Below are 24,260 nucleotides of genomic sequence, written 5' to 3' on the forward strand. Positions count from 1 at the left end.
TCACTGTAAACTAATTTCCTGCCCCAAATCAGATATTTTTCTTGAGAAGTGAAATCAGTGCACTTAATTTCCAGATGTCCCTAAGCCTTATATCTAAGCCCCTAACCCAGGGTCATCTAAGCATAATGGCTATTGCCTTGTTCACAATTATCCTTGTATTCTCTCGTTCTTATGAAACATTGATGACTTTCTTCTTAAAAGTATTGGCAACAATGGTCATGGCAGATAAGTTCCAAAATTTCACAGAACTTTGGCTGTTAGAATGCACCATGCATTGTCCCACAGGGAAAAGCTGCTTGGCTGGGTTTCTGGTCAGCTTTTGGAGCCTCAGTGCACTGATATTGGCTGCTAGTGATGGTGTGTATTTGTTCTAGGGTCCTGCACATGTTGGATTTAGTCTGTTTCCTCAACCATAGGATGAAGTGAATTCTGTACAATAGGACTCTACGTGGGGGTCATCACACTGAGACAGGATTATACTCTCAGCCAGCACCTACCTCCACTAAAACTGAGATTTCACACCTGCAGGACTTTGTCATGTAATTTTCATGTGTGCTATTAAAATTCTGTTTGGGGATCTTTATATAGCATTAAAATGATGTATTCCCTCTCTTAAACTATGCTTAATAATACTTTTGTTGGTATGAAGCTGCCTTCTCTTAATAAACTACAAATGTGCTGGGTACAGTTACCTGAGCAAAATGAGTTGGGGTGGTGGTGGTTTAGTTGTGTCTGATTCTTGCATTCCCAGAGTGGGTAGCCCACCAGACTCCTCTGTCCATGGGATTTCCCAGACAAGAGTATTGAAGTGGGTTGCCATTTCGTTCTTCAGGGGATCTTCCCGACCCATGGACTGAACCTGGGTCTCCTGCATTGTGGGCAAATTCTTTACCAACTGAGCCACCTGGGAAGCCCCAGGGTCTTAAAATGAGTACTAAATATTAAATGACATAGATATATTATGTATAATATATCTAAACTATGTACTCAATCAATATGGCATCACTGGCTTTGGAGAAGGTCTTTGCAAAAATGAATAAATTATTAGACTACTTGCTGTTTATTGACTCGTTCTTGGTTTTAGTTTGCAATACTTTGGTGCGGTCTCAAAACCCCAATGATCTCAGTTTGTTTCCAAGGCAAGGCATTCAACAACACAGTAATCCAAATCTATGCCCCAACCACTAATGTTGATGAAGCCAAAGTTGAATAGTTCTACAAAGACCTACAAGACTTTCTAGAACTAACACCAAGCAGGCATGAAAGAAAAATTGCCATGTCTTGAAAGAGTTTACAGTGAAGTGAAGTGTCACAGATAATTAGAACTCAGCATAGAAGATTGGATGTGGGGAAGATGTGGACAACTATGGTGTGAGCAGAGGCAAAGGAGATCAGAACCTTTCTAAGGAATTCTAGAAAGACTTACAGAGCAGATGGTACTTCATCTAAGGTTTGAGGGTTAAATAGCAGATGGATAAAAGGTATTCTTAGCAGAATGAATGGGCTGAGTAGACAGAAGGGACTGGTGAAAGCCTGACATACCAGGGGAAGTGCTCTGGTATGGATAAGATGTAATTTGTGTTGTGGGGGTGGGCGAGGGGAGATGCGGAGGGGTAACCAATGCTATTGGTGCCCAGGGCCACCTCCCTTTGACCCTCCCCTGCTACAGATACAACCGTTGGACAGTTTCTCCCCCAAACACCAGTGGTATCTCTGAGTTTGTCAGCCTTATTCCTTTCCAGTTCCTGGGAATTGGCTCAGCCTGGAAGAAGGGATTGGGTGGGATGTTATTTTCCTGAGGCAGCCATACCCTCAACCAATATGGCGGAAAGAGTGGAAGGCAAATGTCCATCTCCTCCTGTCTCCTAGAGGGACACTCCGTCTGTGGCCAGCTCACCAACAAGCTCTTTATTGGCTTTCTCTCCTTCTCTGTTTCACTGTCTTTCACCCAAATTCAAACTCCCAGTTCCCCTGTCTTTATCTCAGGCTTTGCTTCTGGAGGAACTCAAATTTGAAGCAAGGGCACAGCATGAGAAGCTTTATAACTTTAGCTGAACTCTTAGATTTTATCCTGTGGGTGATGGGAAGCCGTAGAGCTGAGGAATGGTGTGATTAGCCCTTTGTGCCATGAAGAGCACAGACTGTGGACAGGAGGGGCCGTCTAGGGTTCTCCATAAGGAGGACCTAAGGAGCGGACAGCAAGAAAAGAATGCTTACTCTGGGGCAGAGTCCAGGAAGGTGGAAAGAATTAAGAAGAATCAGTTTAACTAACATTTGAAAAGTCAAGCATTTTTTTTTTCCTTACAGTGCTCGTATAAAAATATTATGGGATTTTAAATGAAAATGATACAATTCAACCTACAACAATAATGGAATAATTTGTGATAGTTTCTCTTATATGAGCAACAGACCAAGTCCAGTTTTCATCTATGCTGCTGTCAGACATCTGAAGAGTTTGCTGGCCTTTTGTAAAGTGTGATTAGATTTTTTAAAAAAAGTTTTGCTAGTTTTATGGATATCATTTATTGAAAAACCTGCATTGTGCCAAAGTTGAGCTTCAGCACTGTAAAATATTGCAAATAATTAACCCTGACTCTTTTTCTGATTTTGGAAAAAGAGAATTATCATTTAATTTTCTAGAAAAGTTTTAATTTAACACCTTGACAGTATGCATATCCATGCTTGTGTGCCTGTGTTTGTCAATCTTTCACATAATATGTGACATTTTAGCCTCTATTTTTATGATTTTGCATTTTAAATCTTAAATTTTTTAATTGAAATATGGTTGATTTACATATTGTATTAGTTTCAGATGTATACAAAGTGATTCCATTGTATATATATTCTTTTCTAGATTCTCCTCCATTATAGGTTATTCAGTTCAGTTCAGTCGCTCAGTCGTGTCCGACTCTTTGCGACCCCATGAACCACAGCACGCCAGGCCTTCCTGTCCATCACCAACTCCTGGAGTCCACCCAAACCCATGTCCATAGAGTCAGTGATGCCATCCAACCATCTCATCCTCTGTTGTCCTCTTCTCCTCCTGCCCTTAATCCCTCCCAGCATCAGGGTCTTTTCCAATGAGTCAGCTCTTCTCATCAGGTGGCCAAAGTACTGGAATTTTCAGCTTCAACATCAGTCCCTCCAATGAACACCCAGGACTGACCTCCTTAAGGATGGACTGGTTGGATCTCCTTGCAGTCCAAGGGACTCTCAAGAGTCTTTTCCAACACCACAGTTCAAAAGCATCAATTCTTCAGTGCTCAGCCTTCTTCACAGTCCAACTCTCACATCCATACATGACCACTGGAAAAACCATAGCCTTGACTAGATGGACCTTTGTTGGCAAAGTAATGTCTCTGCTTTTTAATATGCTAAGTTGGTCATAACTTTCCTTCCAAGGAGCAAGCGTCTTTTAATTTCATGGCTGCAATCACCATCTGCAGTGATTTTGGAGCCCAGAAAAATAAAGTCAGCCACTGTGTCCACTGTTTCCCCATCTATTTGCCATGAAGTGATAAGATATTAAATGTAGCTCCTTGTTCTATACAGTAGGTCCTTGTTGATTATTACATATATGTATAAATATATGTGTATATTTGAATCCTGAACTCTTAATTTATCCCTCCCTGCCCGTCTCCTTTGGTAACCACAAACTTGTTTTATATGTCTCTGAGTCTATTTCTGTTTTTCAAATAAGTTCACTTGTACCATTTTTTAAGATTCCATGTATAATATACTTTAAATCTTTTTATTTGATTTTTTAAAACTTACTATCTATAGTCTCCTATGTACAGAATTCATCTTACTTGAGAATAGTTTCAGAGTTTGAGAGATTTGCATACCTTTTTTGAAGTTGACCACAGAAAAATAATTCTTGATTTTTGTCACATTAATTTAGCTGATTTTTTCCAAATGAGCAAGACCATATCTCAGCAAATGAAAGCTGTTAATGAGGAGAATCAGGCAGTGAATTTCAGATATAAGATTTAAAGTGTGTGCATGCATGCTTCGTCCTTCAATTGTTTCTGACTCTTTATGATCCCATGGACTGTAGCCCACCAGGCTCCTCTGTCCATGGAATTCTGCAGGCAAGAATACTGGAGTGGGTTGCCATTCCCTTATCCAGAGGATCTTCCTGACCCAGGGATCGAACCCAGGTCTCCTGCATTGTAGGCAGATTCTTTACCGTCTGAGCCATCAGGGACCCACGATTTAACCTAGTAGACCAGAAACCAAAAGATTTTGAGCTGTGACATTTGAAGCACTTCCAGATTACATTAATTCCTTCGTCAATTCCAGCATGGTATCATTTCCCCCCCTTTTGTAACATGCAATTTTCTTTTCCAGATGATAAAAAAGTGCTTTGGTCAATAACATATAATGAGGATAATTATGATAACTTGGGGTGCAGTAAGATATGTATTTTCAATGTAATTTTGTATTTTTCATGTTTTGAATATCTGCTGACAGATAGTACACTGCAAACTGGTGCAGTGTTGCCTAATGATGGTTCATTCTACATGTGAGTTGTTTAAAATCTGGATTTACTTGGTATAGATTGTGGAAAACCACATCGGGAAATGAGGATGAATCCTAAAGCGATTACAGCCCCACAGATGTTCGGTCGGCTTGATGTGGCGACAAATGATTGGACCGATGGGATATTTTCTACTCTTTGGAGGAAAACATTGAGGGCTAAGAAAGGTAGGAGATGAATTACAAGTGTAATTTTTTATTTTTAAATTTTTATTGGAGTAAAGCTGGTTTACCGTTTTGTGTTAGTTTCAGGTGTACAGCAAAGCAAATCAGTTATCCATATACACGTACCAGTTCTTTTTTTAAAAAATTCTTTTCCATATAGGTCATTACAGAGTATTGAGTAGAGCTCCCTGTGCTATACACCAGGTTTTTCTTAGTTATCTATTTTATATATAGCAGTGTGTATGTCCAGCCCAATCTCCCAATGTATCCCTCCTCTCCTCACCTCTGGTAACCATAAGTTTGTTTTCTACATCCATGACTCTAAAGAGAGTATTAGTTTATACTTTTTTTTTTTTGGTAGCACCACACAGCATGCAAGATCTTAGTTCTCCCACCAAGGATTGAACCTCTATCCCCTGGGGTGAAAGCAAGGAGTTTTAGCCACTGGACCACCATAGTCCCTGAATTACAGCTATAATTTTTGACACATGCTTCTAAATAAAAGCCTTGGTAGCTATTTAAAATTAGTAGGGGACTTCCTGGTAGTCCAGTGGCTAAGAATCCATCTTCCAATGCAGGGAACACGGGTTCGATCCCTCGTTGGGGAACTAAAAACCCACATACCAGAGGGAAATTGAGCTTGTGGGCCACAACGAAGACCTAACACAGCCAAATAAATAAATATTAAAAAGAAATAAAATTAATAACATTGTATTTTCTATATAATATCTTATCCAAGACCAAGAAGTCATAAATCAGTATGATATTTGTGAATGTTGAAACACAGAAATGATTGATTAATGTATTTAAAATACCTACCTCCTCCCTTTTTTGGGTTACAAAGGGAATTATTTTCCTTTTGAAAAAATATTTCTATATTCCTGTGATATCTTAGAATGAAATAGCAAAAGCTGTTAAAGAAAACTGATTGTATTAAGTCAAGTGATTTCACCATAACTATTTTCACTGAATATTTAAAAAATGGTACTCATCTCAGTATGGCCTATCTTTAGAAAACCGATTCTCCTGTAAAATCATAGGTGGAAATGAGCTTCTTAGGAAAGAAGACTGTATCAAAAAGAAAGTTTTTGATCATACGTCATTCTCTTTAGATGACATGTGTGTTTGGCTTTAGTTTAAACCAATTCCTTAAAGGCTAGTGGTTCACTCTGAATATTTTCTTACTTAGGGACCCTGCAAACTGAGCCCAGTGGTCCCAGAATATAAGTTCAGATGGAGAAGGTGATGATCAGTTCTCCTCTCACTCCTGAATGAGTAGGAGAAAGCACTGTGAAAGCAATTGCAGGGACACAGGAGGATATAGGAGGAGGGCGGAGACATTTGGGTTCACTTCATGAGTCCATGCCTTGGGAAACAGTGTTCTGTTGAAAAACATTTAAGATGACACCACAGATCTTTCTGAGGGAATGTGATTGATCAACCCAATACCAATGGTGAAAGAGAAAAGAAAATGCTTCATTTCTAGTGTATTAGAAACTGCTGCTGTTTTATGGGAATTAAATACACTTTTGTTTCTGACTTATTCTAGTAATCCTGTGTCACACAGATCCAGTGAGCAAATGTTAACTTAGAGACTAGGCACTCAGAGAGGTGTTTTTTTGTTTTTTTTTTTTTTAACTCTTTTAAAAAAGGGCAACATACACTTTTACTTTCACAGGGACTCTGGCTATCGGATCACAATTTTCCTTAAACTGCTAGTTGAATAAGCATAATTAGGATTTTCTAAGCATTTCATTTGACTCAGAGTACTGCATAATTGTTACAAATAAAAATTAGAACTACAGACTTGGTCATGGTGCTGGTTTGTAAAAGAGAACTAGTGGTTAAAAAATTAAGAGCAACTGTGAAACCGAATACCTAAATTTACAAGGGCATTTCTGTTGGGTGTTCTGCTTATGCTGCTGTCTTTACCTCCAAATATCTCCTGACCTGACGTTTGTTAGTCTTTGTGCCTAGTGTCCCTCAGAAAGTGCTCTGTTGGGGACACTCATAACCTCCACCTTGTCACACACAAGCTGTCGCTTCTCAGTCTAGTCCCACTCTCAGCAGTGTCTGGCACAGCTGATCACTCCTTCAAACTCTTCCACCACTTGACATCATGGGTACCTTCCTCTACTTCTGCTTCACTGAGAGGTCGGCCAGAGGGAGGAACCAGCGTAGGAGACCCTGGTTCAGACCCAGAAGTCTGAACGTTCAAGTGCCTCTGTTCTCAGACTTCTTATCTATACACTTATGATCTGGATGAAACTTACCCAGTCCGTGGCTCTCAATGCCATCTCTAAGCTGATCTCTACATTTTAATCTCTAGTCTTTGAATTCCCAACTCAACTGCTCTATGGGTTGTCTTGTTGAACATCTCAAACTCAGCCTGGGCCAACCGGAATGGATTCCTGAAGCCCTGCCTGTCTTTCTGACATCACTCACATCCCTTTCTGCCTTCTTGTCTTTCTAACCAGGTTTGACTTCCTGTTGTTCCTGGAGCATGATCCCCTTAGCTTCTACCTACTTCAGGACCTTTGCAACTACTATTGCCACTGCCTGAAAAATCCTAGTTCTACATCTCTTCATCACATTATTCTGCTCCAGAAATATTTCATGGACTACTTTATCTAAAATGCCCCACCCTCTCATCCTGCTGAATCTTTCTTACATATTTCTTTGTATATTGCTTTGTCATCTCTACCCCTTAGAAAGCAACCTCTGTGACAGGCAGGATGTTGTCTTTTTTATCACCCTATCTCAGGAACAATGCTGATACAGAGAAGGTGCTCAATGAGCATCTTTTCAGGGAACAAATGACTTTTTGTTTTGATTGTGTGCTTTAAACAGCTGCTACATAAAGAACTGGAAGACCCCTATGCAAAGAAATAAGATAATCATTTAGGTCAAAGCTTTATTTAAAAATTAATTAAAATTACATTGTTATGATATTTCTTCAAGCATAGTAGTTATGTATATATGCATATATGTGTCTGTATGCTCTTCCGCCTGCCCTTGGTGGGATGTTTTAGGGGAGCATATCTGGATAGTTCTTGATGGTCCAGTAGATGCCATCTGGATTGAAAATCTGAATTCCGTTTTGGATGATAACAAAACACTAACCCTTGCCAATGGCGATCGGATTCCCATGGCTCCAAACTGCAAGATTGTTTTTGAACCTCATAACATTGACAACGCTTCGCCTGCTACCGTCTCAAGAAATGGGATGGTTTTCATGAGTTCTTCTATCCTTGATTGGAGCCCTATTCTTGAGGTATGATTGGAATCTTTTTTGGTGTAATTAAAGAGGGAAATAGGTCCTTGAGCCTTCCTTTAGAGTGCGCACTGATTTTCCTGCAGACTTCCTGGTGTAATTGCATTTTAATGCTGATGTTTATGGGAGATCCTTGAATGCTCTTGCGACCTTCAGCCCTGGTTGTCCCTTAAAGATTTCTTCAGTGCTCAGGGTTCTTCAGCTCGGGTTGAGGAATCATTGCAAGGCCTAGGTGAATCAATAATCCTACCACACTGTAAATGAATAAGGAAAATTTAAGCAACCGTCTTAGAATATTAACTTGAAGGAGACAATTTATTAAAATTGTATATAAAGAATTTTTACGAGACTCAATAGTAATAATGTTAGTTTTAAGTTTGCACCTGGAAATAATATTTCAGATAATCTCTGTTTAATTCCTGATAAGGTATATTATTTTATTACTACCAGTATATGTTAGATATATTGATTATGGTAAGATTGTAATTGAATGCCTTGCATACTTATATATTTTACTAAATAAATGCCATAACATAAGGCAGAATGCTTACTAAATGAGCCATTAGTACAATCTTTTTTGACACAGTTGGTCAAATTATTATTTTCATTTGAATAAGTTTTTTGGAGATAATTTTGATTTAAAACTTATGAATACATCTTTTAAATTAGGGGATTATAAAGAAAAGTAATTCTGATGTACAGTTGGATATGTCATTAAAAATACTTCTGAAAATTTCAGATTTCACAATTAAATTATCCATCCTTCAAGGAAAATTTAGAACACGAGTTCTCAACTCTGGCTTTGTAAGAATAATCACCAATGGCATTTCTTTAAAATACAGATAACTGTGTCACATCTCAATCTATCAAATTAGAATCTCTGGGGAGAGAGGTGTTCTAAATGTTTTTTAAAAAGTACCACAGTGGATTCAGGCTTGGTGACCAGGTATACAGCAAACTCCAAGTGAAAATGAATTTGTGATTTTCTCCCAAATACTTCAAATTTACAAAGGTTTTAGAAAATATTTTTACATAATTAGCTAATGAATATTTATAGTTTGCTATTTATGAAATGAGTTTCTATTATATTCTGTCCATGTTGAGGGTGAATAAGACTTTTATATTAATGCTAATTTGCTTACAAATGGTTAGCAAGAAGCAGGACTCATAAATCTCTGACTGGAAATGTTTAGAGGAGGGCAGGGCAGCTCTGAAAGAGTCATTGGAGGGCTGACAATGGAGAAGTTGTGATCATGAGACTCCATGAACCTCTGTGAGTCATGCTGATTACTTGGCTCTGTGTATATTTTCTGCTTCCATCAACTTGAAAGTGCTGTTTTGTTTTTGTCATTGTGCAATCATGTTGAATCCATGAAATTATGGATAACTGAGAATTGCTGTTTTATTGCTTCTGTTCAGAGTCTCTAAGAATGACCTGATTTCTTGATGCCAAGGGAAATTTCCTCATCTGAAGAAAATATTGTTGTGTGTTAAATGGTATTTTGTTCTGAATCACATGCAATTTTCTAATACTGGCTTTCCAACATGACTAAATTCTCCATTTTCCTGAGTATTCTTTGATATTTTTCCTACATTGGTTATTAATTAGATTAGAAGAAGTAAAATTATGATATATCTTTGTCTCCCATTTTGAATAATCTGAGAATGGATTTCCTTTGTTTATCTTTTATTCTTCTTTCTTTTTCTAAATTATTTCCATGTATATGTCTCCTCATTTTCTCCGAGCATATTTTAACCAAGAGTGTAAGACTTTTCCTTTTATCTTGACTTCAAGACCTGAGCTTAGGTGTAGTGTAGCTGAACTTACAGATGCTAGAATCAGACTCTGGACCAGTTTTTTTCCAAATGAATTGGACTTCCCAGGTGGCTCATTGGTAAAGAATCCACCTGTAACGCAGTGGGTTTGATCCCTGGGTTGGGGATGGCCTTGACACCTACAAGCTATGGGATCCTGGGCATGTTACTTAAACTTCTTGGGCCTTAGTTTCCTCATCTGTAGAAGAATAATAACCATCCCTATCTCATAGAATTTTTTTGACATTAAATGAGGTCACACATGAAAGAATTTTATCAAGGCCTGGTACATTACAAGTGCAATATAATCATTAGGTATTATTATTGTTAATTGATATTAAAAAACTCTTGTACCTCAACTGGATTATTTTTCTGGTGTGCCAATAAATTTAATGAATGCATTCATCTGAACACTAACAGGGTTTTCTTAAAAAACGTTTGCCTCAAGAAGCTGAAATTCTTCGTCAGCTGTACACCAAGTCATTTCCAGACCTGTATCGCTTCAGTATTCAGAACTTAGAGCATCAGATGGAGATGCTGGAGGCCTTTGTGGTCCTGCAAAGCATCAACATGCTCCAGGGCCTCATCCCTCCCAAGGTAAATCCCTCAATTTTCTAGAAATTTCTCCCTTGTTAGCTGAGCCACACTTTGCAGAGTGCAAGACTTGAAACTGATTCTTAGAACCATAGGGGGAGGGGAAAGTTTCAATCATGGACTTCACATATTAATGCTGTGTGTGTGTGTGTGTGCATTTATTTTTTTTTAAACAAAGCAAGCACGGTTTGTATTGATCACTTGGGTTCACAGGTTCACAGTCATCTAAAAGGATTCTAAATTTATTTCAGAAACTTGCTTGATATTCCCAGACATCAGTTCTGAATTTGTTCTCCAGTTTTATTCATCTTTTCCTCCTTGTTTTTTTTGGGGGGGGGGCGGGGAGAAAGCTGTTATCCCTTTTAGATCTTTACTGAGATTTTCATTAAGATATCAAAGCCAAGTCTTGGTTTGAGAATGAAGTAATTAAAAGGAAAGTTTCTTGCGCGCACAGGAGCAAGGCGGAGAGGTCACGGCGGAGCACCTAGGCAGACTGTACGTCTTCTCACTGATGTGGAGCGTGGGGGCGGTGCTGGAACCGGACGGCCGGCGCCGCGTGGAGCAGTGGCTGCGCTCCCGGGAGATGCTGGCCCTGGACCTGCCGCCCCTCGAGGGGCCTGACGACTCCATGTTTGACTATTACGTTGGGTCCGATGGTGAGTCCTGGGCTTCTATCCGTCCATCACACGTGGGACCATTTTTTTTTTTTTTTTCAAATGTCTACTATTTTACCTTTTAGCTCTCTACCTGCTGCTGCTGCTGCTAAGTCGCTTCAGTCGTGTCCGACTCTGTGCGACCCCATAGGCGGCAGCCCACTAGGCGCCTCTGTCCCTGGGATTCTCCAGGCAAGAACACTGGAGTGGGTTGCCATTTCCTTCTCCAACACATGAAAGTAAAAAGTAAAAGTGAAGTCACTCAGTCGTGTCCGACTCTTTTAGTGACCCCATGGACTGCAGCCTACCAGGCTCCTCCGTCCTTGGGAGTTTCCAGGAAAGAGTACTGGAGTGGGGTGCCATTGCCTTCTCCAGCTCTCTACCTACCTATTTATTGGTCTATATTTCCAAATGGTAATCAGAACTGTTTGCTGTAAAATTGAAATGGAAATGTTCGTGTGTGTTTGAAAGAGAGCCCATGATTTCTTTTTCATATATTTATTTCAGTTGGGTTCCAAATGCACATTTTCTTGTTGCTAAATATATTGTGTGCTGAACTTTTAATGAGTTAAAAACAAATTAAAAAAATCCCCAAGTCAGATGCATTTCAGCTATTCATTTGATATAATCAGCAACTTTTGTAAAAATTACAGTGTGAAGTATATTTTTATCAAATAGGTGTGAATATTCATAAATATGTGTTTATTTATGTGCCTACATATTTATAAAGTACATATATACACATATATGTTCTACATTTATATGGAATATTTGTATATGGCATTCTCAGTTCAGTTCAGTTCAGTCGCTCAGTCGTGTCCGACTCTTTGTGACCCCATGAATTGCAGCACGCCAGGCCTCCCTGTCCATCACCAACTCCTAGAGTTCACTCAAACTCAGGTCCATCGAGTCAGTGATGCTGTTCAGCCATCTCATCCTCTGTCATCCCCTTCTCCTCCTGCCCCCAATCCCTCCCAGCATCAGGGTCTTTTCCAATGAGTCAACTCTTCGCATGAGGTGGCCAAAGTACTGGAGTTTCAGCTTTAGCATCATTCCTTCCAAAGAAATCCCAGGGCTGATCTCCTTTAGAATGGACTGGTTGGATCTCCTTGCAGTCCAAGGGACTCTCAAGAGTCTTCTCCAACAATGTTATTTTTGGTTTTACAATTAGAAAAGTATGTAATGAAAAATGATTTTAGGTACATACTGCTATCACTGTCCTGATTTTTACACACACTTTATGTTATTAAAAACCTCTTGAGCATCTGTTGGATAGCAAAGAGGGATGTCAAACCAGTCAATCCTAAAGGAAATCAGTCATGAGTATTCATTGGAAAAACTGATGCTGAAGCTCCAATACTTTGGCGAAGAGCTGACTCATTGGAAAAGACCCCGATGTTGGGAAAGATTGAAGGCAGGAGGAGAAGGGGACAACAGAGGATGAGATGGCTGAATGGCATCACCAACTCGATAGACATGAGTTTGGGAAAGCTCGGGGAGATGGTCATGGACAGGGAAGCCTGGCGTGCTGCAGTCCACAGGGTTGAAGAGTCAGGCACAACTTATTGACTGAACAACAAGAACATATTTAAAAAGAGAATTCCAAGATAACTCCTCTATTACCACTTTTGAATAGCTCCTTTGGGAATTTTGACTCAGTGAACACATACTTAAATACTTAGATGTCTGAATTTAATGATTTTTATTTTTTGAGGAGCTTTTGGAAGATGGCTTCATGAGATGTCAAAAATGTCTGCTCTTTATAATTAGGAATTAAATTATTAATAGAAATATGAAGATGTAAGTGTTCTCTGTTCATCTCAGGCAAATGGATGCACTGGAACACATGTACTGAGGAATATGTCTATCCATCTAACACCACCCCAGAATATGGCTCCATCCTGGTGCCAAATGTTGACAACGTGAGAACCGACTTCTTAATTAAAACCATTGCTAAACAGGGCAAGGTATGGCACTTTCAGTTTTATTTAAAATGACACATTTGGAAATGTCACTTGAAAACATGGAGCATCTTGCATTCATTTTAGAATGCTTTTTATTGCTGTTTACAATAAATAAAAATATTACCCAAATTAGTATACTACTTCTTTTATTATTCCTCAGTAACAGTATTAGGGACTTTCCAGGTGACTCAGTGGTAAGGAATTCACCTGCCAATGCAGGAGATGCAAGAGACTTGGGTTGGATCCCTGGGTTGGAAGATGCCCTGGAGAAGGAAATGGCAACCCACTCCAGTATTCTTGCCTGGAAAATTCCATGGACAGAGGAGCCTGGTGGGCTACAGTCCATGGGGTTGCAAAGAGTCAGAGATGACTGAGCATGTATGCAACAATATTAGAGTTGAATAGCTTTAATTCATAATTAATTTTTTCATATATATATATATATATATATATATATGGCGAGAGAGACAGACAGAGAGAGAATGTGAGTTTTGACTTGTTTCTCCAAAGAGAAATCCTCTCTTTTAGTTATTGTACTATTTTGCCAGGGCTTCTGTAACAAAATGCCACAGCCTTGTGGCTTAATCAGCGCACATTTCTTTCTGTACGGTTCTGGAGGCTTGAAGTTCAGGATGAAGGTGTTGGCTGGTTTAGTTTTTCTGGGGACCTCTCTTTCCTGGCTTCTGGGTGGTTATCTTCTCACTGTGTCCTCCCTCGTCTCTGTGTGTGCATGCCTGTTGCTTCTCTGTGTAGCACAATGTCTTCTTCTAAGGGTACCCGTTAGACTGATAAGAGCACACCTCAATAGTCTCATTTTAGCATAATCATCTTTTTCAAGAATCTATCTCCAGACACAGTCACCTTCTGAAGTACTGGGAGTTAGGGCGTCCTCATATCCACAGCTGAGCCCATGACAGTCATCTTATTGTATTTCTTTTATTTCTTTCTCAATTTCTACTGTAGGCTGTGCTGTTAATTGGTGAACAAGGAACAGCCAAGACAGTCATAATCAAAGGATTTATGTCGAAATATGATCCTGAAAGCCACGTGATCAAGAGTCTGAACTTTTCTTCTGCAACCACCCCACTGATGTTTCAGGTACTGGCTCTTGGGTGCAGCTGACTGAGCCCAGGTTTATGATGAGCTTTGGAGGCTTAAATCTCACGACTGTTCTGATGTACCCACTGAACTTCACCTGCAGTTTCACAGCCATTGTAAATCCTCTACTTATGTTTTCCAGTATCTTTATTATTCAGATTGAAGAGTTCCTGTGACCCCTTAGTTTTGAAAATTCACTAGAATGACTCACAGAATTCAGGAAAATGTTATGTTTATGATTGTGGTTTTATTATAAAAGATATGAATTGGGATCTGACAAAAGGAGAGATGCATAGGAAAAGGTTTGGGAGGGTCTCGAATGTGAACCCTCTTTGTCACAGGATGTATTTACTCTCCAGGCACATCTGTGTACCTCACCAACCAGGATGCTCACCTGAGCCTCGGTGAACAGAGCAGAGGTTTTATTAAAGTCTTATTACAGAAGTATGATCAGTTGGCTATGTGATTGAAGTCAATCTCCAAGCCCCTTCCCCCTGGGAGATGAGCTGATATGACATGGTTTAAAGCCCTAACACTCTAATCATATGGTTAGTCTTTCTGGCATAAGTGGTCTGAAAGACCCACCATTAGTAACAAAGACATCCTTTTTATTCAGGAAATTCCAAGAATTTAGACTCCTACCTAGGGACCAGGACAAAGGCTAGCCACATTCCTTAGTATATGGCAGGGAGTCGGCACATATTTTTACCAGTACCTCTTGGTGGTATTGGGGCTTCCCAGGTGGCGCTAGTGTTAAAGGATCCACCTACCAATGTGGGAGACTCAAGAGACACAGGTTCAGTTCCTGGGTCGGAAAGATCCTGTGGTCGGAAATGGCAACCTACTTCAGTATTCTTGCCTGGGAAATCGCATGGACAGAGGAGTCTGGTGGGCTACAAAGTCTGTGGGGTCACACTGAGTCAGACATGACTGAGCTGGTATCTTTCTTGGTAATATTTACCCCTCTCAGGTGGTAAAGACCTGTGTTTTATATGTCTATAACATGAAATACTTATTCATTTCCTGGAAAAGGGCACACATAATCTAGAAAACATCCTGTTTATTAATATAAAATTCATAAACCATGTAGTAAATTTCTAGAAGCATTACCATACTGAGGTATAATAATCAGAAGAGTAATAAAGCAGATTTTCAAAGTATTAGCATCTCTTCTCTAGGAGTTCAATTGTTGGATTTACAGCTAATAACCTTTAACCCAGATCCTTCCTATCCTTCAGTAAGAAGGGGGTCTCAGCACTTCACTGTTTATTTTTCTGTTCAGAGCCATCTTGGGGTCATCTGCTCTGTTTAGGGCCTGTTTTGACTGCTGAGCATCAGGGCTTCCTAGTAAGCTAGACTCATTAGTTTTAGAAAGCTTTCAATTAGCCCAACTGCTGTAATTAACTTGCTCATGATAATTTTCAGCCATTCATGCTAAACAAGGGGTGATGGAGCTGAGAGCATTTGTCTCCCATTTACTTGGCTCCAAACCAAATTGAAATTGTAGATGAGAAGATAGATATTGTTCATCCCTCTCGTGTTACCACAATGGCACATGTATCAGGGACCCATGTCTGTTGCTGGACAGATTGTTTTCTTCTGAGCTTCCTTTGTTTTCACCATAGGGTCACTTTCACATGTTTTATCCGTAGGAGGACAGGCTCTATGTCCTTTTCTGCTAGGGACTGTCCAGTTAACTTCTGTTGTCTCAGATAAATAATGAATAGCATCCGCCTCACTAACCAATGTATGAAATCTGAGCAAAAATTACATGGTCACCCTATTTTTAGCTAAGGAATTCAGTTAGTCTTTGAAGAGAGATGATTCTTTTTCTTTCTCAAACAAATATTAATATTTTTGCAAGCAATTCACACATATCTTTAAAAATGTGAGTAATACAGAAAGTAAGAAGAAAGTGAAAATTTCTTGAGGGAATTTCTGAAAAGATTTGTTTCTTTAAAAAATAATCTTAAAGTGTTTTGAATGCAACAGCCATCTTATAAATGCTGACATAGCAATAAGTTTTGGTTTTTAAAAATGAGAATTCTAGGGCTTCCCTGGTGGTTCAGTGGTTAGGAGAGTGCCTTGCTATGCAGGGGAAAGTGAAAGTTGCTCAGTCGTACTGACTCTTTGCGACCCTATGGACTATACAATCCATGGGAGTTTCCTGGTCAGAATACTGGAGTGGGTTGCCGTTCCCTTCTCCAGGGGATCTTCCCAACCCAGGGATCAAACCCAGGTCTCCTGCATTGGAGGTGGATTCTTTACCAGCTGAGCCACCATTCACTGGACACCAGTTCAATCCCTGGTCTGGGAAGACCCCACATGTTGCTTAGAATGGCTTTCCTCAACTCCATGCCTGTCTATCTGGATGACTGACCATCTGGTTTTTATGGCTAAAATGGCACTGTCCAACTGGGGTTCACCCAAACATCCCATGTGTGTGTGAGCTGGACAGACTACAAGGTCAGAATCTTTGTTTTGGTGCCACTGATGGCTTAAGGTGATGTCATCATGACTATCATTCTGCTATTTCAGAGTCAAGTTGTCGTCTATTCTTAGAGAACAGCATACATCCCATAGTCCAGGCCCTTCCTAGAGATTTTAACTTTTTACCAATAAGCCAGGTTGAAAGAAGTGATTTTTATGGGCGATCATCCATCTAAGTCAATATTTTACAAATGGTGTTTGATTAATACTAATCTTGGGGTTTCCCTAGTCACTCAGTGGTAAAGAATTCACCTGCTAATGCAGGAGATTCAGGTTTGATCCCTGGGTCAGGAAGCTACCCCAGAGAGGGAAACTGCAACCCAATCCAGTATGCTTGCCTGGGAAGTACCATGGACAGAGGAACCTGGCAGGCTACAATCCATGGGGTTGCAAAAAATCGGACACAGCTTAGAGACTAGACAACAACAATACTAATTCTGAGAGTTTTATTTATTTATTTTTTGGCTCATAAATGGATACTTTAGGGATGTAAATAAGAATCTCTTAATGAGCACTGTAAATCAGTCTGAGAGGAGCATTATTTTATGGTATGTGGTTTTTTTGTTGTTGTTGTTGTTAACTGAATATGAATGAATGAAGACCATGATGGGCAGGAACAAAGACTGAAAAGGCATATTTAGAAACGAGTCTGGAGAAGTGAGCAGGGAGCATCATGGTGTTCCTTGTAAGCCACTAATAAGGAATCATGGGGATACTGAGCAGGATTGCATCACCACTTAGAAAGTTCATTCTGGCTGCTAATGGGAAAGATAGGGCTGTATTCAGAGAGACTCAAGAGGAGATGGTTATAGGATGCATTCAAATTGGGGCTGAGAAGCAGAACGGACAGGACTTGTTTTTGATTGAGTGGATATTGTTGGAAGAGAGGGATAGGAGAGAGAGGAAAAAATTAAAGATGACTCCCGAGTTTCTTATCTTTATTGATCTATGTGTCAAATATTTACTGATAAATATATCATACCAGACACCTTTATAGACACCCAGGAGGCAGTGATGAATAAGATAAACAAGGTGCCTGCACTCCTTTTATTCTAGTGGATGAGACAGACAATATTCCAGTAAATGAATATACCCATTTGATTTTATTAACTGGACTGGGCTTTTATATCACCAGAAGGATGGATGAAGTGGGACAGTAGGTCAAGGAGACCAGGGATTAGGTGGATGGCACAATATTGCAAATATGTTCAGTAACTGATTTCTTTGGGAAACAGCAGAGTCTAGACAAAATTGTAAATCATTCACTAGAGACATTGTCTATAACTTATAAAAAAGTTTCCAGGCCTGACTGGGGGCAGGGTGGGTAATTTACAAGGCTGTGACATTCACTCATTCATATGAGAAAAACAAACAACTAATTTAGAGCATATCATTGTCCAGAGAGGAGGAGATACAGTAAAAAGCAATATTTAAATTATAATAGAACTTAACCACTTTGGAGGGGCTTCCTAGGTGGTGCTAGTGGTAAGAACCCACCTGCCAATGCAGGAGATGTAAGACGCTTGGGTTCGATCCCAGGGTCGAGAAGATCCCCTGGAGGAAGGCATGGTAACCCACCCACTGTAGTCCATCAGGCTCCTTTGTCCAAGGAGAATTTCATGGACAGAGGAGCCTGGTGGGTTACAGTCCAGGGCTCACAGAGTTGGACATGACTGAGTGACTAACACACATACATCCCTTCTTTATTGGATTTCCTTCCCATTTAGGTCACCACAGAGCACTGAGTAGAGTTCTCTGTGCTATACAGTAGGTTCTCATTAGCTATCCATTTTATACACAGTTGTGTATATATGTCAGTCCCAATCTCCCAACTCATCCCATCTCCCCTTTCCGCATTGGTATCTGTACATTTGTTCTCTACAGAGATGCTTCTGTTTATTCCTACAGATTTAGTTTTGTCTTTTGGTGCCGACGTGGATGATACTATCCCAACCTCCATTATACAAAGGGTCCAGCCCTGCTCAGAATCTCCTTATAATCACAGCCAAAGCTAAACAAGGGGACTTCCCTGGTGGTCAGTCCAGCGATGAGGAATCCCCCTTCCAATGCAGGGGACACGGGTGTAATCCCTGGTCATGGAACTAAGATCCCATATTCTCTGGGGCAACTAAGCCCATGTGCTCTAACTACTGACCCTGCGCTCTAGAGTCCACACTCCACAACTAGAAAAAGCCTGCCATTCACAACGAAGAGCCCGCTCACAATGAAGACCCAGTGCAACCAAAAAAAAAAAAAAAAAAAGCTAAACAGGGCTACTGAGAAGAGGCTTCTCAGATCTGTGCTCTGAGCTCCACAGGCTTCCATGATCTGAAGACCGTTGTCTCCTCATTCAGAAGTCTGCCCACTGGTGTCTGTGCGTGCTCAGTCGCTTCAGTCGTGTCTGACTCTTTGCCACCCCATGGGATGTAGCCCTCCAGGCTCCTCTGCCCATGGGATTCCCCAGGCAGGAATACTGGAGTGGAGAATACTGCCATTTCCTCCTCCAAACTGGTATCTGTAGCCTGACATGATCTGTTTTGGGGCAGATGCAGTCACAATAAATCACTCCTCTCCCCTCAGAAAGTGGAGGACAACACCCTCTTTTTGCTACATTCTAAGCTCAGATGGTACAGGAGGGAACTGCACTCTGCTCTATAAAAAAATGTCCTAGCAATGTGGAAAGGAACATTAAAACTGATGGAAGGGGTGTTGGAAGGGGGTAATGGGGACACTGGGGAAGAATCCCAGACTACTGACTATAGCATTACCATTTGCATGGAATGTAGTTTGGAAATCAATCAGTTATTCAAATGTATGTGCTCAGTAAGCTGAATCAGCACCGCAGAGAAAACAGAAAGGGCTTCATGGTTCTCGTGCTCTAGAATCTCAGTCTTAAAGATCTCATTTCTTTCCCACTGATTCATGGTTTAAGTCATGTTAAAGATAAAACACAGGGACTTCCCTGCTCGTCCAGTGGTTAAGACTTTGCCTTCCAATGCAGGGAGTATGGGTTTGATCCCTGGCTGGGGAGCTTAAGATCACAGATGCCTTGGGGCCAAAAAACATAAGACATAAAACAGAAGCAATATTGCATCAAATTCAATAAGAACTTTAAAAATGGTCCATATAAAAAAAACTTAATAAATAAATAAAGATAATGTATAAGAGAAACTGGAGGTATATTGAGGTAAAATGCATTCTCCACTTATCCAAAAAATAGTTTCCTTATTGTATGATGAAGAACTAATCAGTTAAAATGACTGTAACAATCTTTCAAGATATTAAGTTGGTGCAAAAGTAATTGCAGTTTTTGCATTGTTGAAATTTGCCATTTACTATTGGGATGCATCCTTAAATAAATGTGGTTATGTTATACATCATTTTAATGCACACTTCTCACTTTATGTTTTTTTGCTAATGACTTATTGCTGTTTATTTTATATTTATTGTAGACTAGGGAAATGATGTTAAACTAAAAGCAAATTCAAGTGACTTTCTTATTCAAGTTCAAAATGGGTTGTAAAGCAGTGGAGACAACTGGCAACATCAACAGTGCATTCGGGCAAGGAACTGCTAACAGACAGACAGTGCGGTGGTGGTTCAAGAAGTTTTGCAAAGGAGATGAGAGCCTTGAAGATGAGGAGCATAGCGGCCATCCATTGGAAGGAGACAACCACCAATTAAGAGAAATCATCAGAGCTGATCCTCTTATAACTACATGAGAAGTTGCTGAAGAACTCAGCGCTGACCATCCTGCAGTCATTTGGCATTTGAAGCAAATTGGAAAGGTGAAAAAGCTTGATAAGTGAGTGTTTCATGACCTGACCGCAAATAAAAAAAAATCATTCTGAAGTGTCATCTTCTCTTATTCTACTCAACAACAGTGAACCATTTTTCAATCAGATTGTGATGTGTGATGAAAAGTGGATTTTATTCGACAACTGACAATGACCAGCTCAGTGGTTGGACTGAGAAAGCTCCAGAGCACTTCCCAAAGCCAAACTTGCACCGAAAAATGGTCATGGTCACTGTTAGGTGGTCTGCTGCCAGTCTGATCCCCTACAGCTTTCTGAATCCCAGAGAAACCATTACATTTGAGAAGTATGCTCAGCAAATCGATGAGATGCAGTGAGAATGGCAAGTCCTGCAGCCAGCACTGGTCAGCAGAATGGGCCCAATTCTTCTCCACAACAACGCCAACCACACGTCACACAACCAATGCCTCAAAAGTTGAACACATTGGGCTGCAAAATTTTGCCCCATCCCGCGTATTCACCTAATCTCTCACCAACTGACCACCTAAAAAAAAAAAATAGTATCTTGAAGTATCTTGACAAACATCTTGACAACTTTTTGCAGGGGAAATGCTTCCACAACCAGCAGGAGGCAGAAAATGCTTTCCAAGAGCTTGTCTAATCCCAAAGTACAGACTTTTACCCTACATGAATAAACCAACTTATTTCTCATTGGCAAAAGTGTGTTGATTGTAATGGTTCCTATTTTGATTAATTCAGATGTGTTTGAGCCTAATTATAATGAGTTAAAGGAGAAGGCAATGGCACCCCACTCCAGTACTCTTGCCTGGAAAATCCCATGGATGGAGGAGCCTTGTGGGCTGCAGTCCATGGGGTCGCTAAGAGTCGGACATGACTGAGCAACTTCACCTCACTTCTCTATAATGAGTTAAAATTCACCATCTGAAACCGCAATTAGATTTGCACCAACCTAATACATCCATGAAATTAGGCCAAGAGAGAAAGGAAAACTTATACAACTGTCCTTGTAAAACTCTCCAGTTTAGCCATTTCAAGTTGTAAGTTTCCATCATCATTTTAATACATAATACCAAGGATATGAAAAAATTTCACCATTTTTAAATGGAAAGGTACATAAATATATCACACTCCATCCAATTACAACACAAATTTCCCATGACAATACAATGGCAAGAAGAATTTCATATCCCCTAACATAAAACCATTTAAAGTAATGTACTAGGCTACATTTAGCTCTCCTTTTCAATGAATTTAAGTGGATAAAGCAATTAATAATCTCTTGACAACTCCCTATGGCAGGTTAGATTCTTCCAGATAGTCTCTTGTCCATTGATAAGAACTCATAGGGACATGAAGATTTTATGTCTTGGGGGGGTCTTCTAAGAGCTAAAAACCAAGGATGGAACAAGTGAGGCAACATGGAGTAATAGCCACATACCTACACTTTCTTCCTCTTCATTATGACCCTAGTGTCTTTGAAATAGCAGGACATTACTAGTAAGCTATAAGAAAGCTAAATTGTCAAAAGCAAAAACAAAGGAGGGAGAAAAATTCAATAGTTTGTGAACCTAGAAGCTGAGATTTCTTCCTGAATTTGGAATTGCTGCCTGTTGAATAGTCACTGAAAACCGTATCTTTGGATTGGTGTCTCCAACTGCATCTCCCCACTTAGATGACCTAGAACATAACAACATCAGCATATCCAAACATAGACATCTCTTCCTCATCACACAGTCTGCACCCACTCCTAGGTGCTCATCGCTGGGATTAACACCAGCTGCCTAGCTGCCTCATCCAAATATTTGAATGCTTGCAGGCATTTCTGAGTTGCTAGTCATGTCTGACTCTGTGTGACCCTATGGACTGTAGCCTACCAGCCTCCTCTGTCCATGGGGACTCTCCAGGCAAGAATACTTGAGTGAGTTGCCATGTCCTCCTCCAAGGGATCTTCCCAACCCAGGGATCAAACCCGGGTCTCCTGCATTGCATGCAGATTCTTTACCTTCTGAGTCACAAGGGAAGCCTGGATATATGTATCTGTGTAGCTAATTCACTTTTCTGTGCAGTAGAAACCAATGCAACATTGTAAAGCAAATATACTGCAATAAAAATGAAAAAAAATAGAAGTCTCATCTAAAAATTTACATTGATTACCACTTTATTTACCTCTAAATAAAATCGATTTTCAAAGGTTATAAATGAATGTTATGCAAGAAAATTTAGGTACCTCATTCTCTGTTTTCCAGAATTAGGGACATTTTGGGGTTTTTATGAGTAATTTCTATCATTTCAAACATTTCTGGAATTTTAAAATAATCGACCGTGTCTTAGGGGATATTTTCACAGATGTTTCTGTTGACCTTTTCATTTAACAGAGGACAATAGAGAGCTATGTGGATAAACGCATGGGCACCACATATGGCCCTCCAGCAGGAAAGAAGATGACTATCTTCATTGATGATGTGAATATGCCAGTAATCAATGAGTGGGGAGACCAGGTATATCAATCCTGTTGGGCATCTTATTTGCTTAGTTCATCATTGATTTATTTTTTGATGAGTAAATGGTTTTCTGTTTTTTTCAACTTGCAATTCCTGAATTCCAATTAAGTCCGTTATTTAGATCCTGGGATATAAAGGAATGACCTTTTAATTCTGAAAGTTGTCTTTCTTAGGTTACTAATGAGATAGTACGACAGCTGCTGGAACAGAATGGATTTTATAATCTAGAGAAGCCTGGGGAGTTTACCAGCATTGTGGACATCCAGTTTTTAGCAGCTATGATCCATCCTGGGGGTGGACGCAATGATATACCACAGCGACTCAAGAGGCAGTTCTCGATATTTAACTGCACGCTACCCTCTGATGCTTCTGTGGACAAGATCTTTGGTAAAATGAATGTCAGTGGGGCGTGGAAGGGGAGAATCCCTGCTTGGGTTGCAATGAGAAAATATCCACCCAGAGGTCCACACAGAGGGGAGCACTGAGTGGTTCCCTAGTCTGCTGTCTTTATCACTTTCAAGAGTGTATTTTGTTTGTAAAAGCATTTTTATGTATTTGTTGAGTTGGGTGTCAAGGTAGATCTTTTATACCTATGTATTTCTTTTTGAAAGATATAATTTTATTTATTTACTTTTGGCTGTGCTAGTTCTTTGATGCTTCTCAGGCTCTTTAGTTGAGGAGAGCTTGGGCTATTTTTGTTGCCGTGTGTAGGCTTCTCATTGAGGTGGCTTCTCTTATTACAGAGCACGGGCTCTAGGGTGAGTGGACTCTCGGGTGAGTGGGCTTCAGTAGCTGTGGTTCCTGAGCTCTGGAGCACAGACTCAATAGTTGTGACATATGGGCTTAGTTGCTCCAGGGCGTGTGAGATCTCCCTAGACCAGGGATTGAGCCCATGTCTCCTGCATTGGCAGGAGGATACTTTACCACTGAGCCACCAGGGAAGCCCCTACCTATGTATTTCTTTAAGATATTGTTGCTAGCTTCTTAAGCCAGGAAGTTAAATATTAAGTGGTCTTAGACATGATGAGATGCCTTCCTCATGGGTACATGTATTTCAGGTCTGGATTGATACAATTCCACACCAGCAGTTTATGTAGCTGATACCTAACCACCCCATGTAATGATTTTAGCCTAAGAAATATCAATAATATCTCTCAGGATGGGGATTAGCCAGAGTCTGATCCTCAGAGTAATTTATAGGGTTGTAAATAAATTATTGATTGATTACATGTGTAGTATGTCAGAAATCATCCAAGAAACACTAGCACAATCGATAACCATATTTATTTAACTGAGTAATGAAAATGAGTTTAGAAACTGATTATGGAATCTTTTCAGAGAAAGAGTGTAAAGTTATGCATGCGTTCGTGTTAGGTATTAATTTACCATCG

The 24,260-nt window shown here is 40.0% G+C and overlaps 1 protein-coding gene across 2 annotated transcripts in view; it reads left to right on the forward strand.

Moving 5' to 3' along the window:
• DNAH5 (dynein axonemal heavy chain 5) overlaps window positions 1–24,260 on the forward strand; it is a 332,322-nt gene that overhangs the window by 181,421 nt on the left and 126,641 nt on the right. For both annotated transcript variants that reach the window (XM_024981527.2, XM_015459121.3), the window contains exons 42-49: window positions 4,561–4,707; window positions 7,737–7,978; window positions 10,214–10,390; window positions 10,842–11,043; window positions 12,865–13,007; window positions 13,968–14,102; window positions 22,744–22,866; window positions 23,043–23,256. In XM_024981527.2, the coding sequence (XP_024837295.1) occupies window positions 4,561–4,707; window positions 7,737–7,978; window positions 10,214–10,390; window positions 10,842–11,043; window positions 12,865–13,007; window positions 13,968–14,102; window positions 22,744–22,866; window positions 23,043–23,256 (1,383 nt within the window). The remainder of the gene's footprint in view (window positions 1–4,560; window positions 4,708–7,736; window positions 7,979–10,213; window positions 10,391–10,841; window positions 11,044–12,864; window positions 13,008–13,967; window positions 14,103–22,743; window positions 22,867–23,042; window positions 23,257–24,260) is intronic.

This window comes from Bos taurus, chromosome 20 (genome assembly GCF_002263795.3).
Source record: "Bos taurus isolate L1 Dominette 01449 registration number 42190680 breed Hereford chromosome 20, ARS-UCD2.0, whole genome shotgun sequence".
Taxonomy (NCBI): Eukaryota; Metazoa; Chordata; class Mammalia; order Artiodactyla; family Bovidae; genus Bos; species Bos taurus.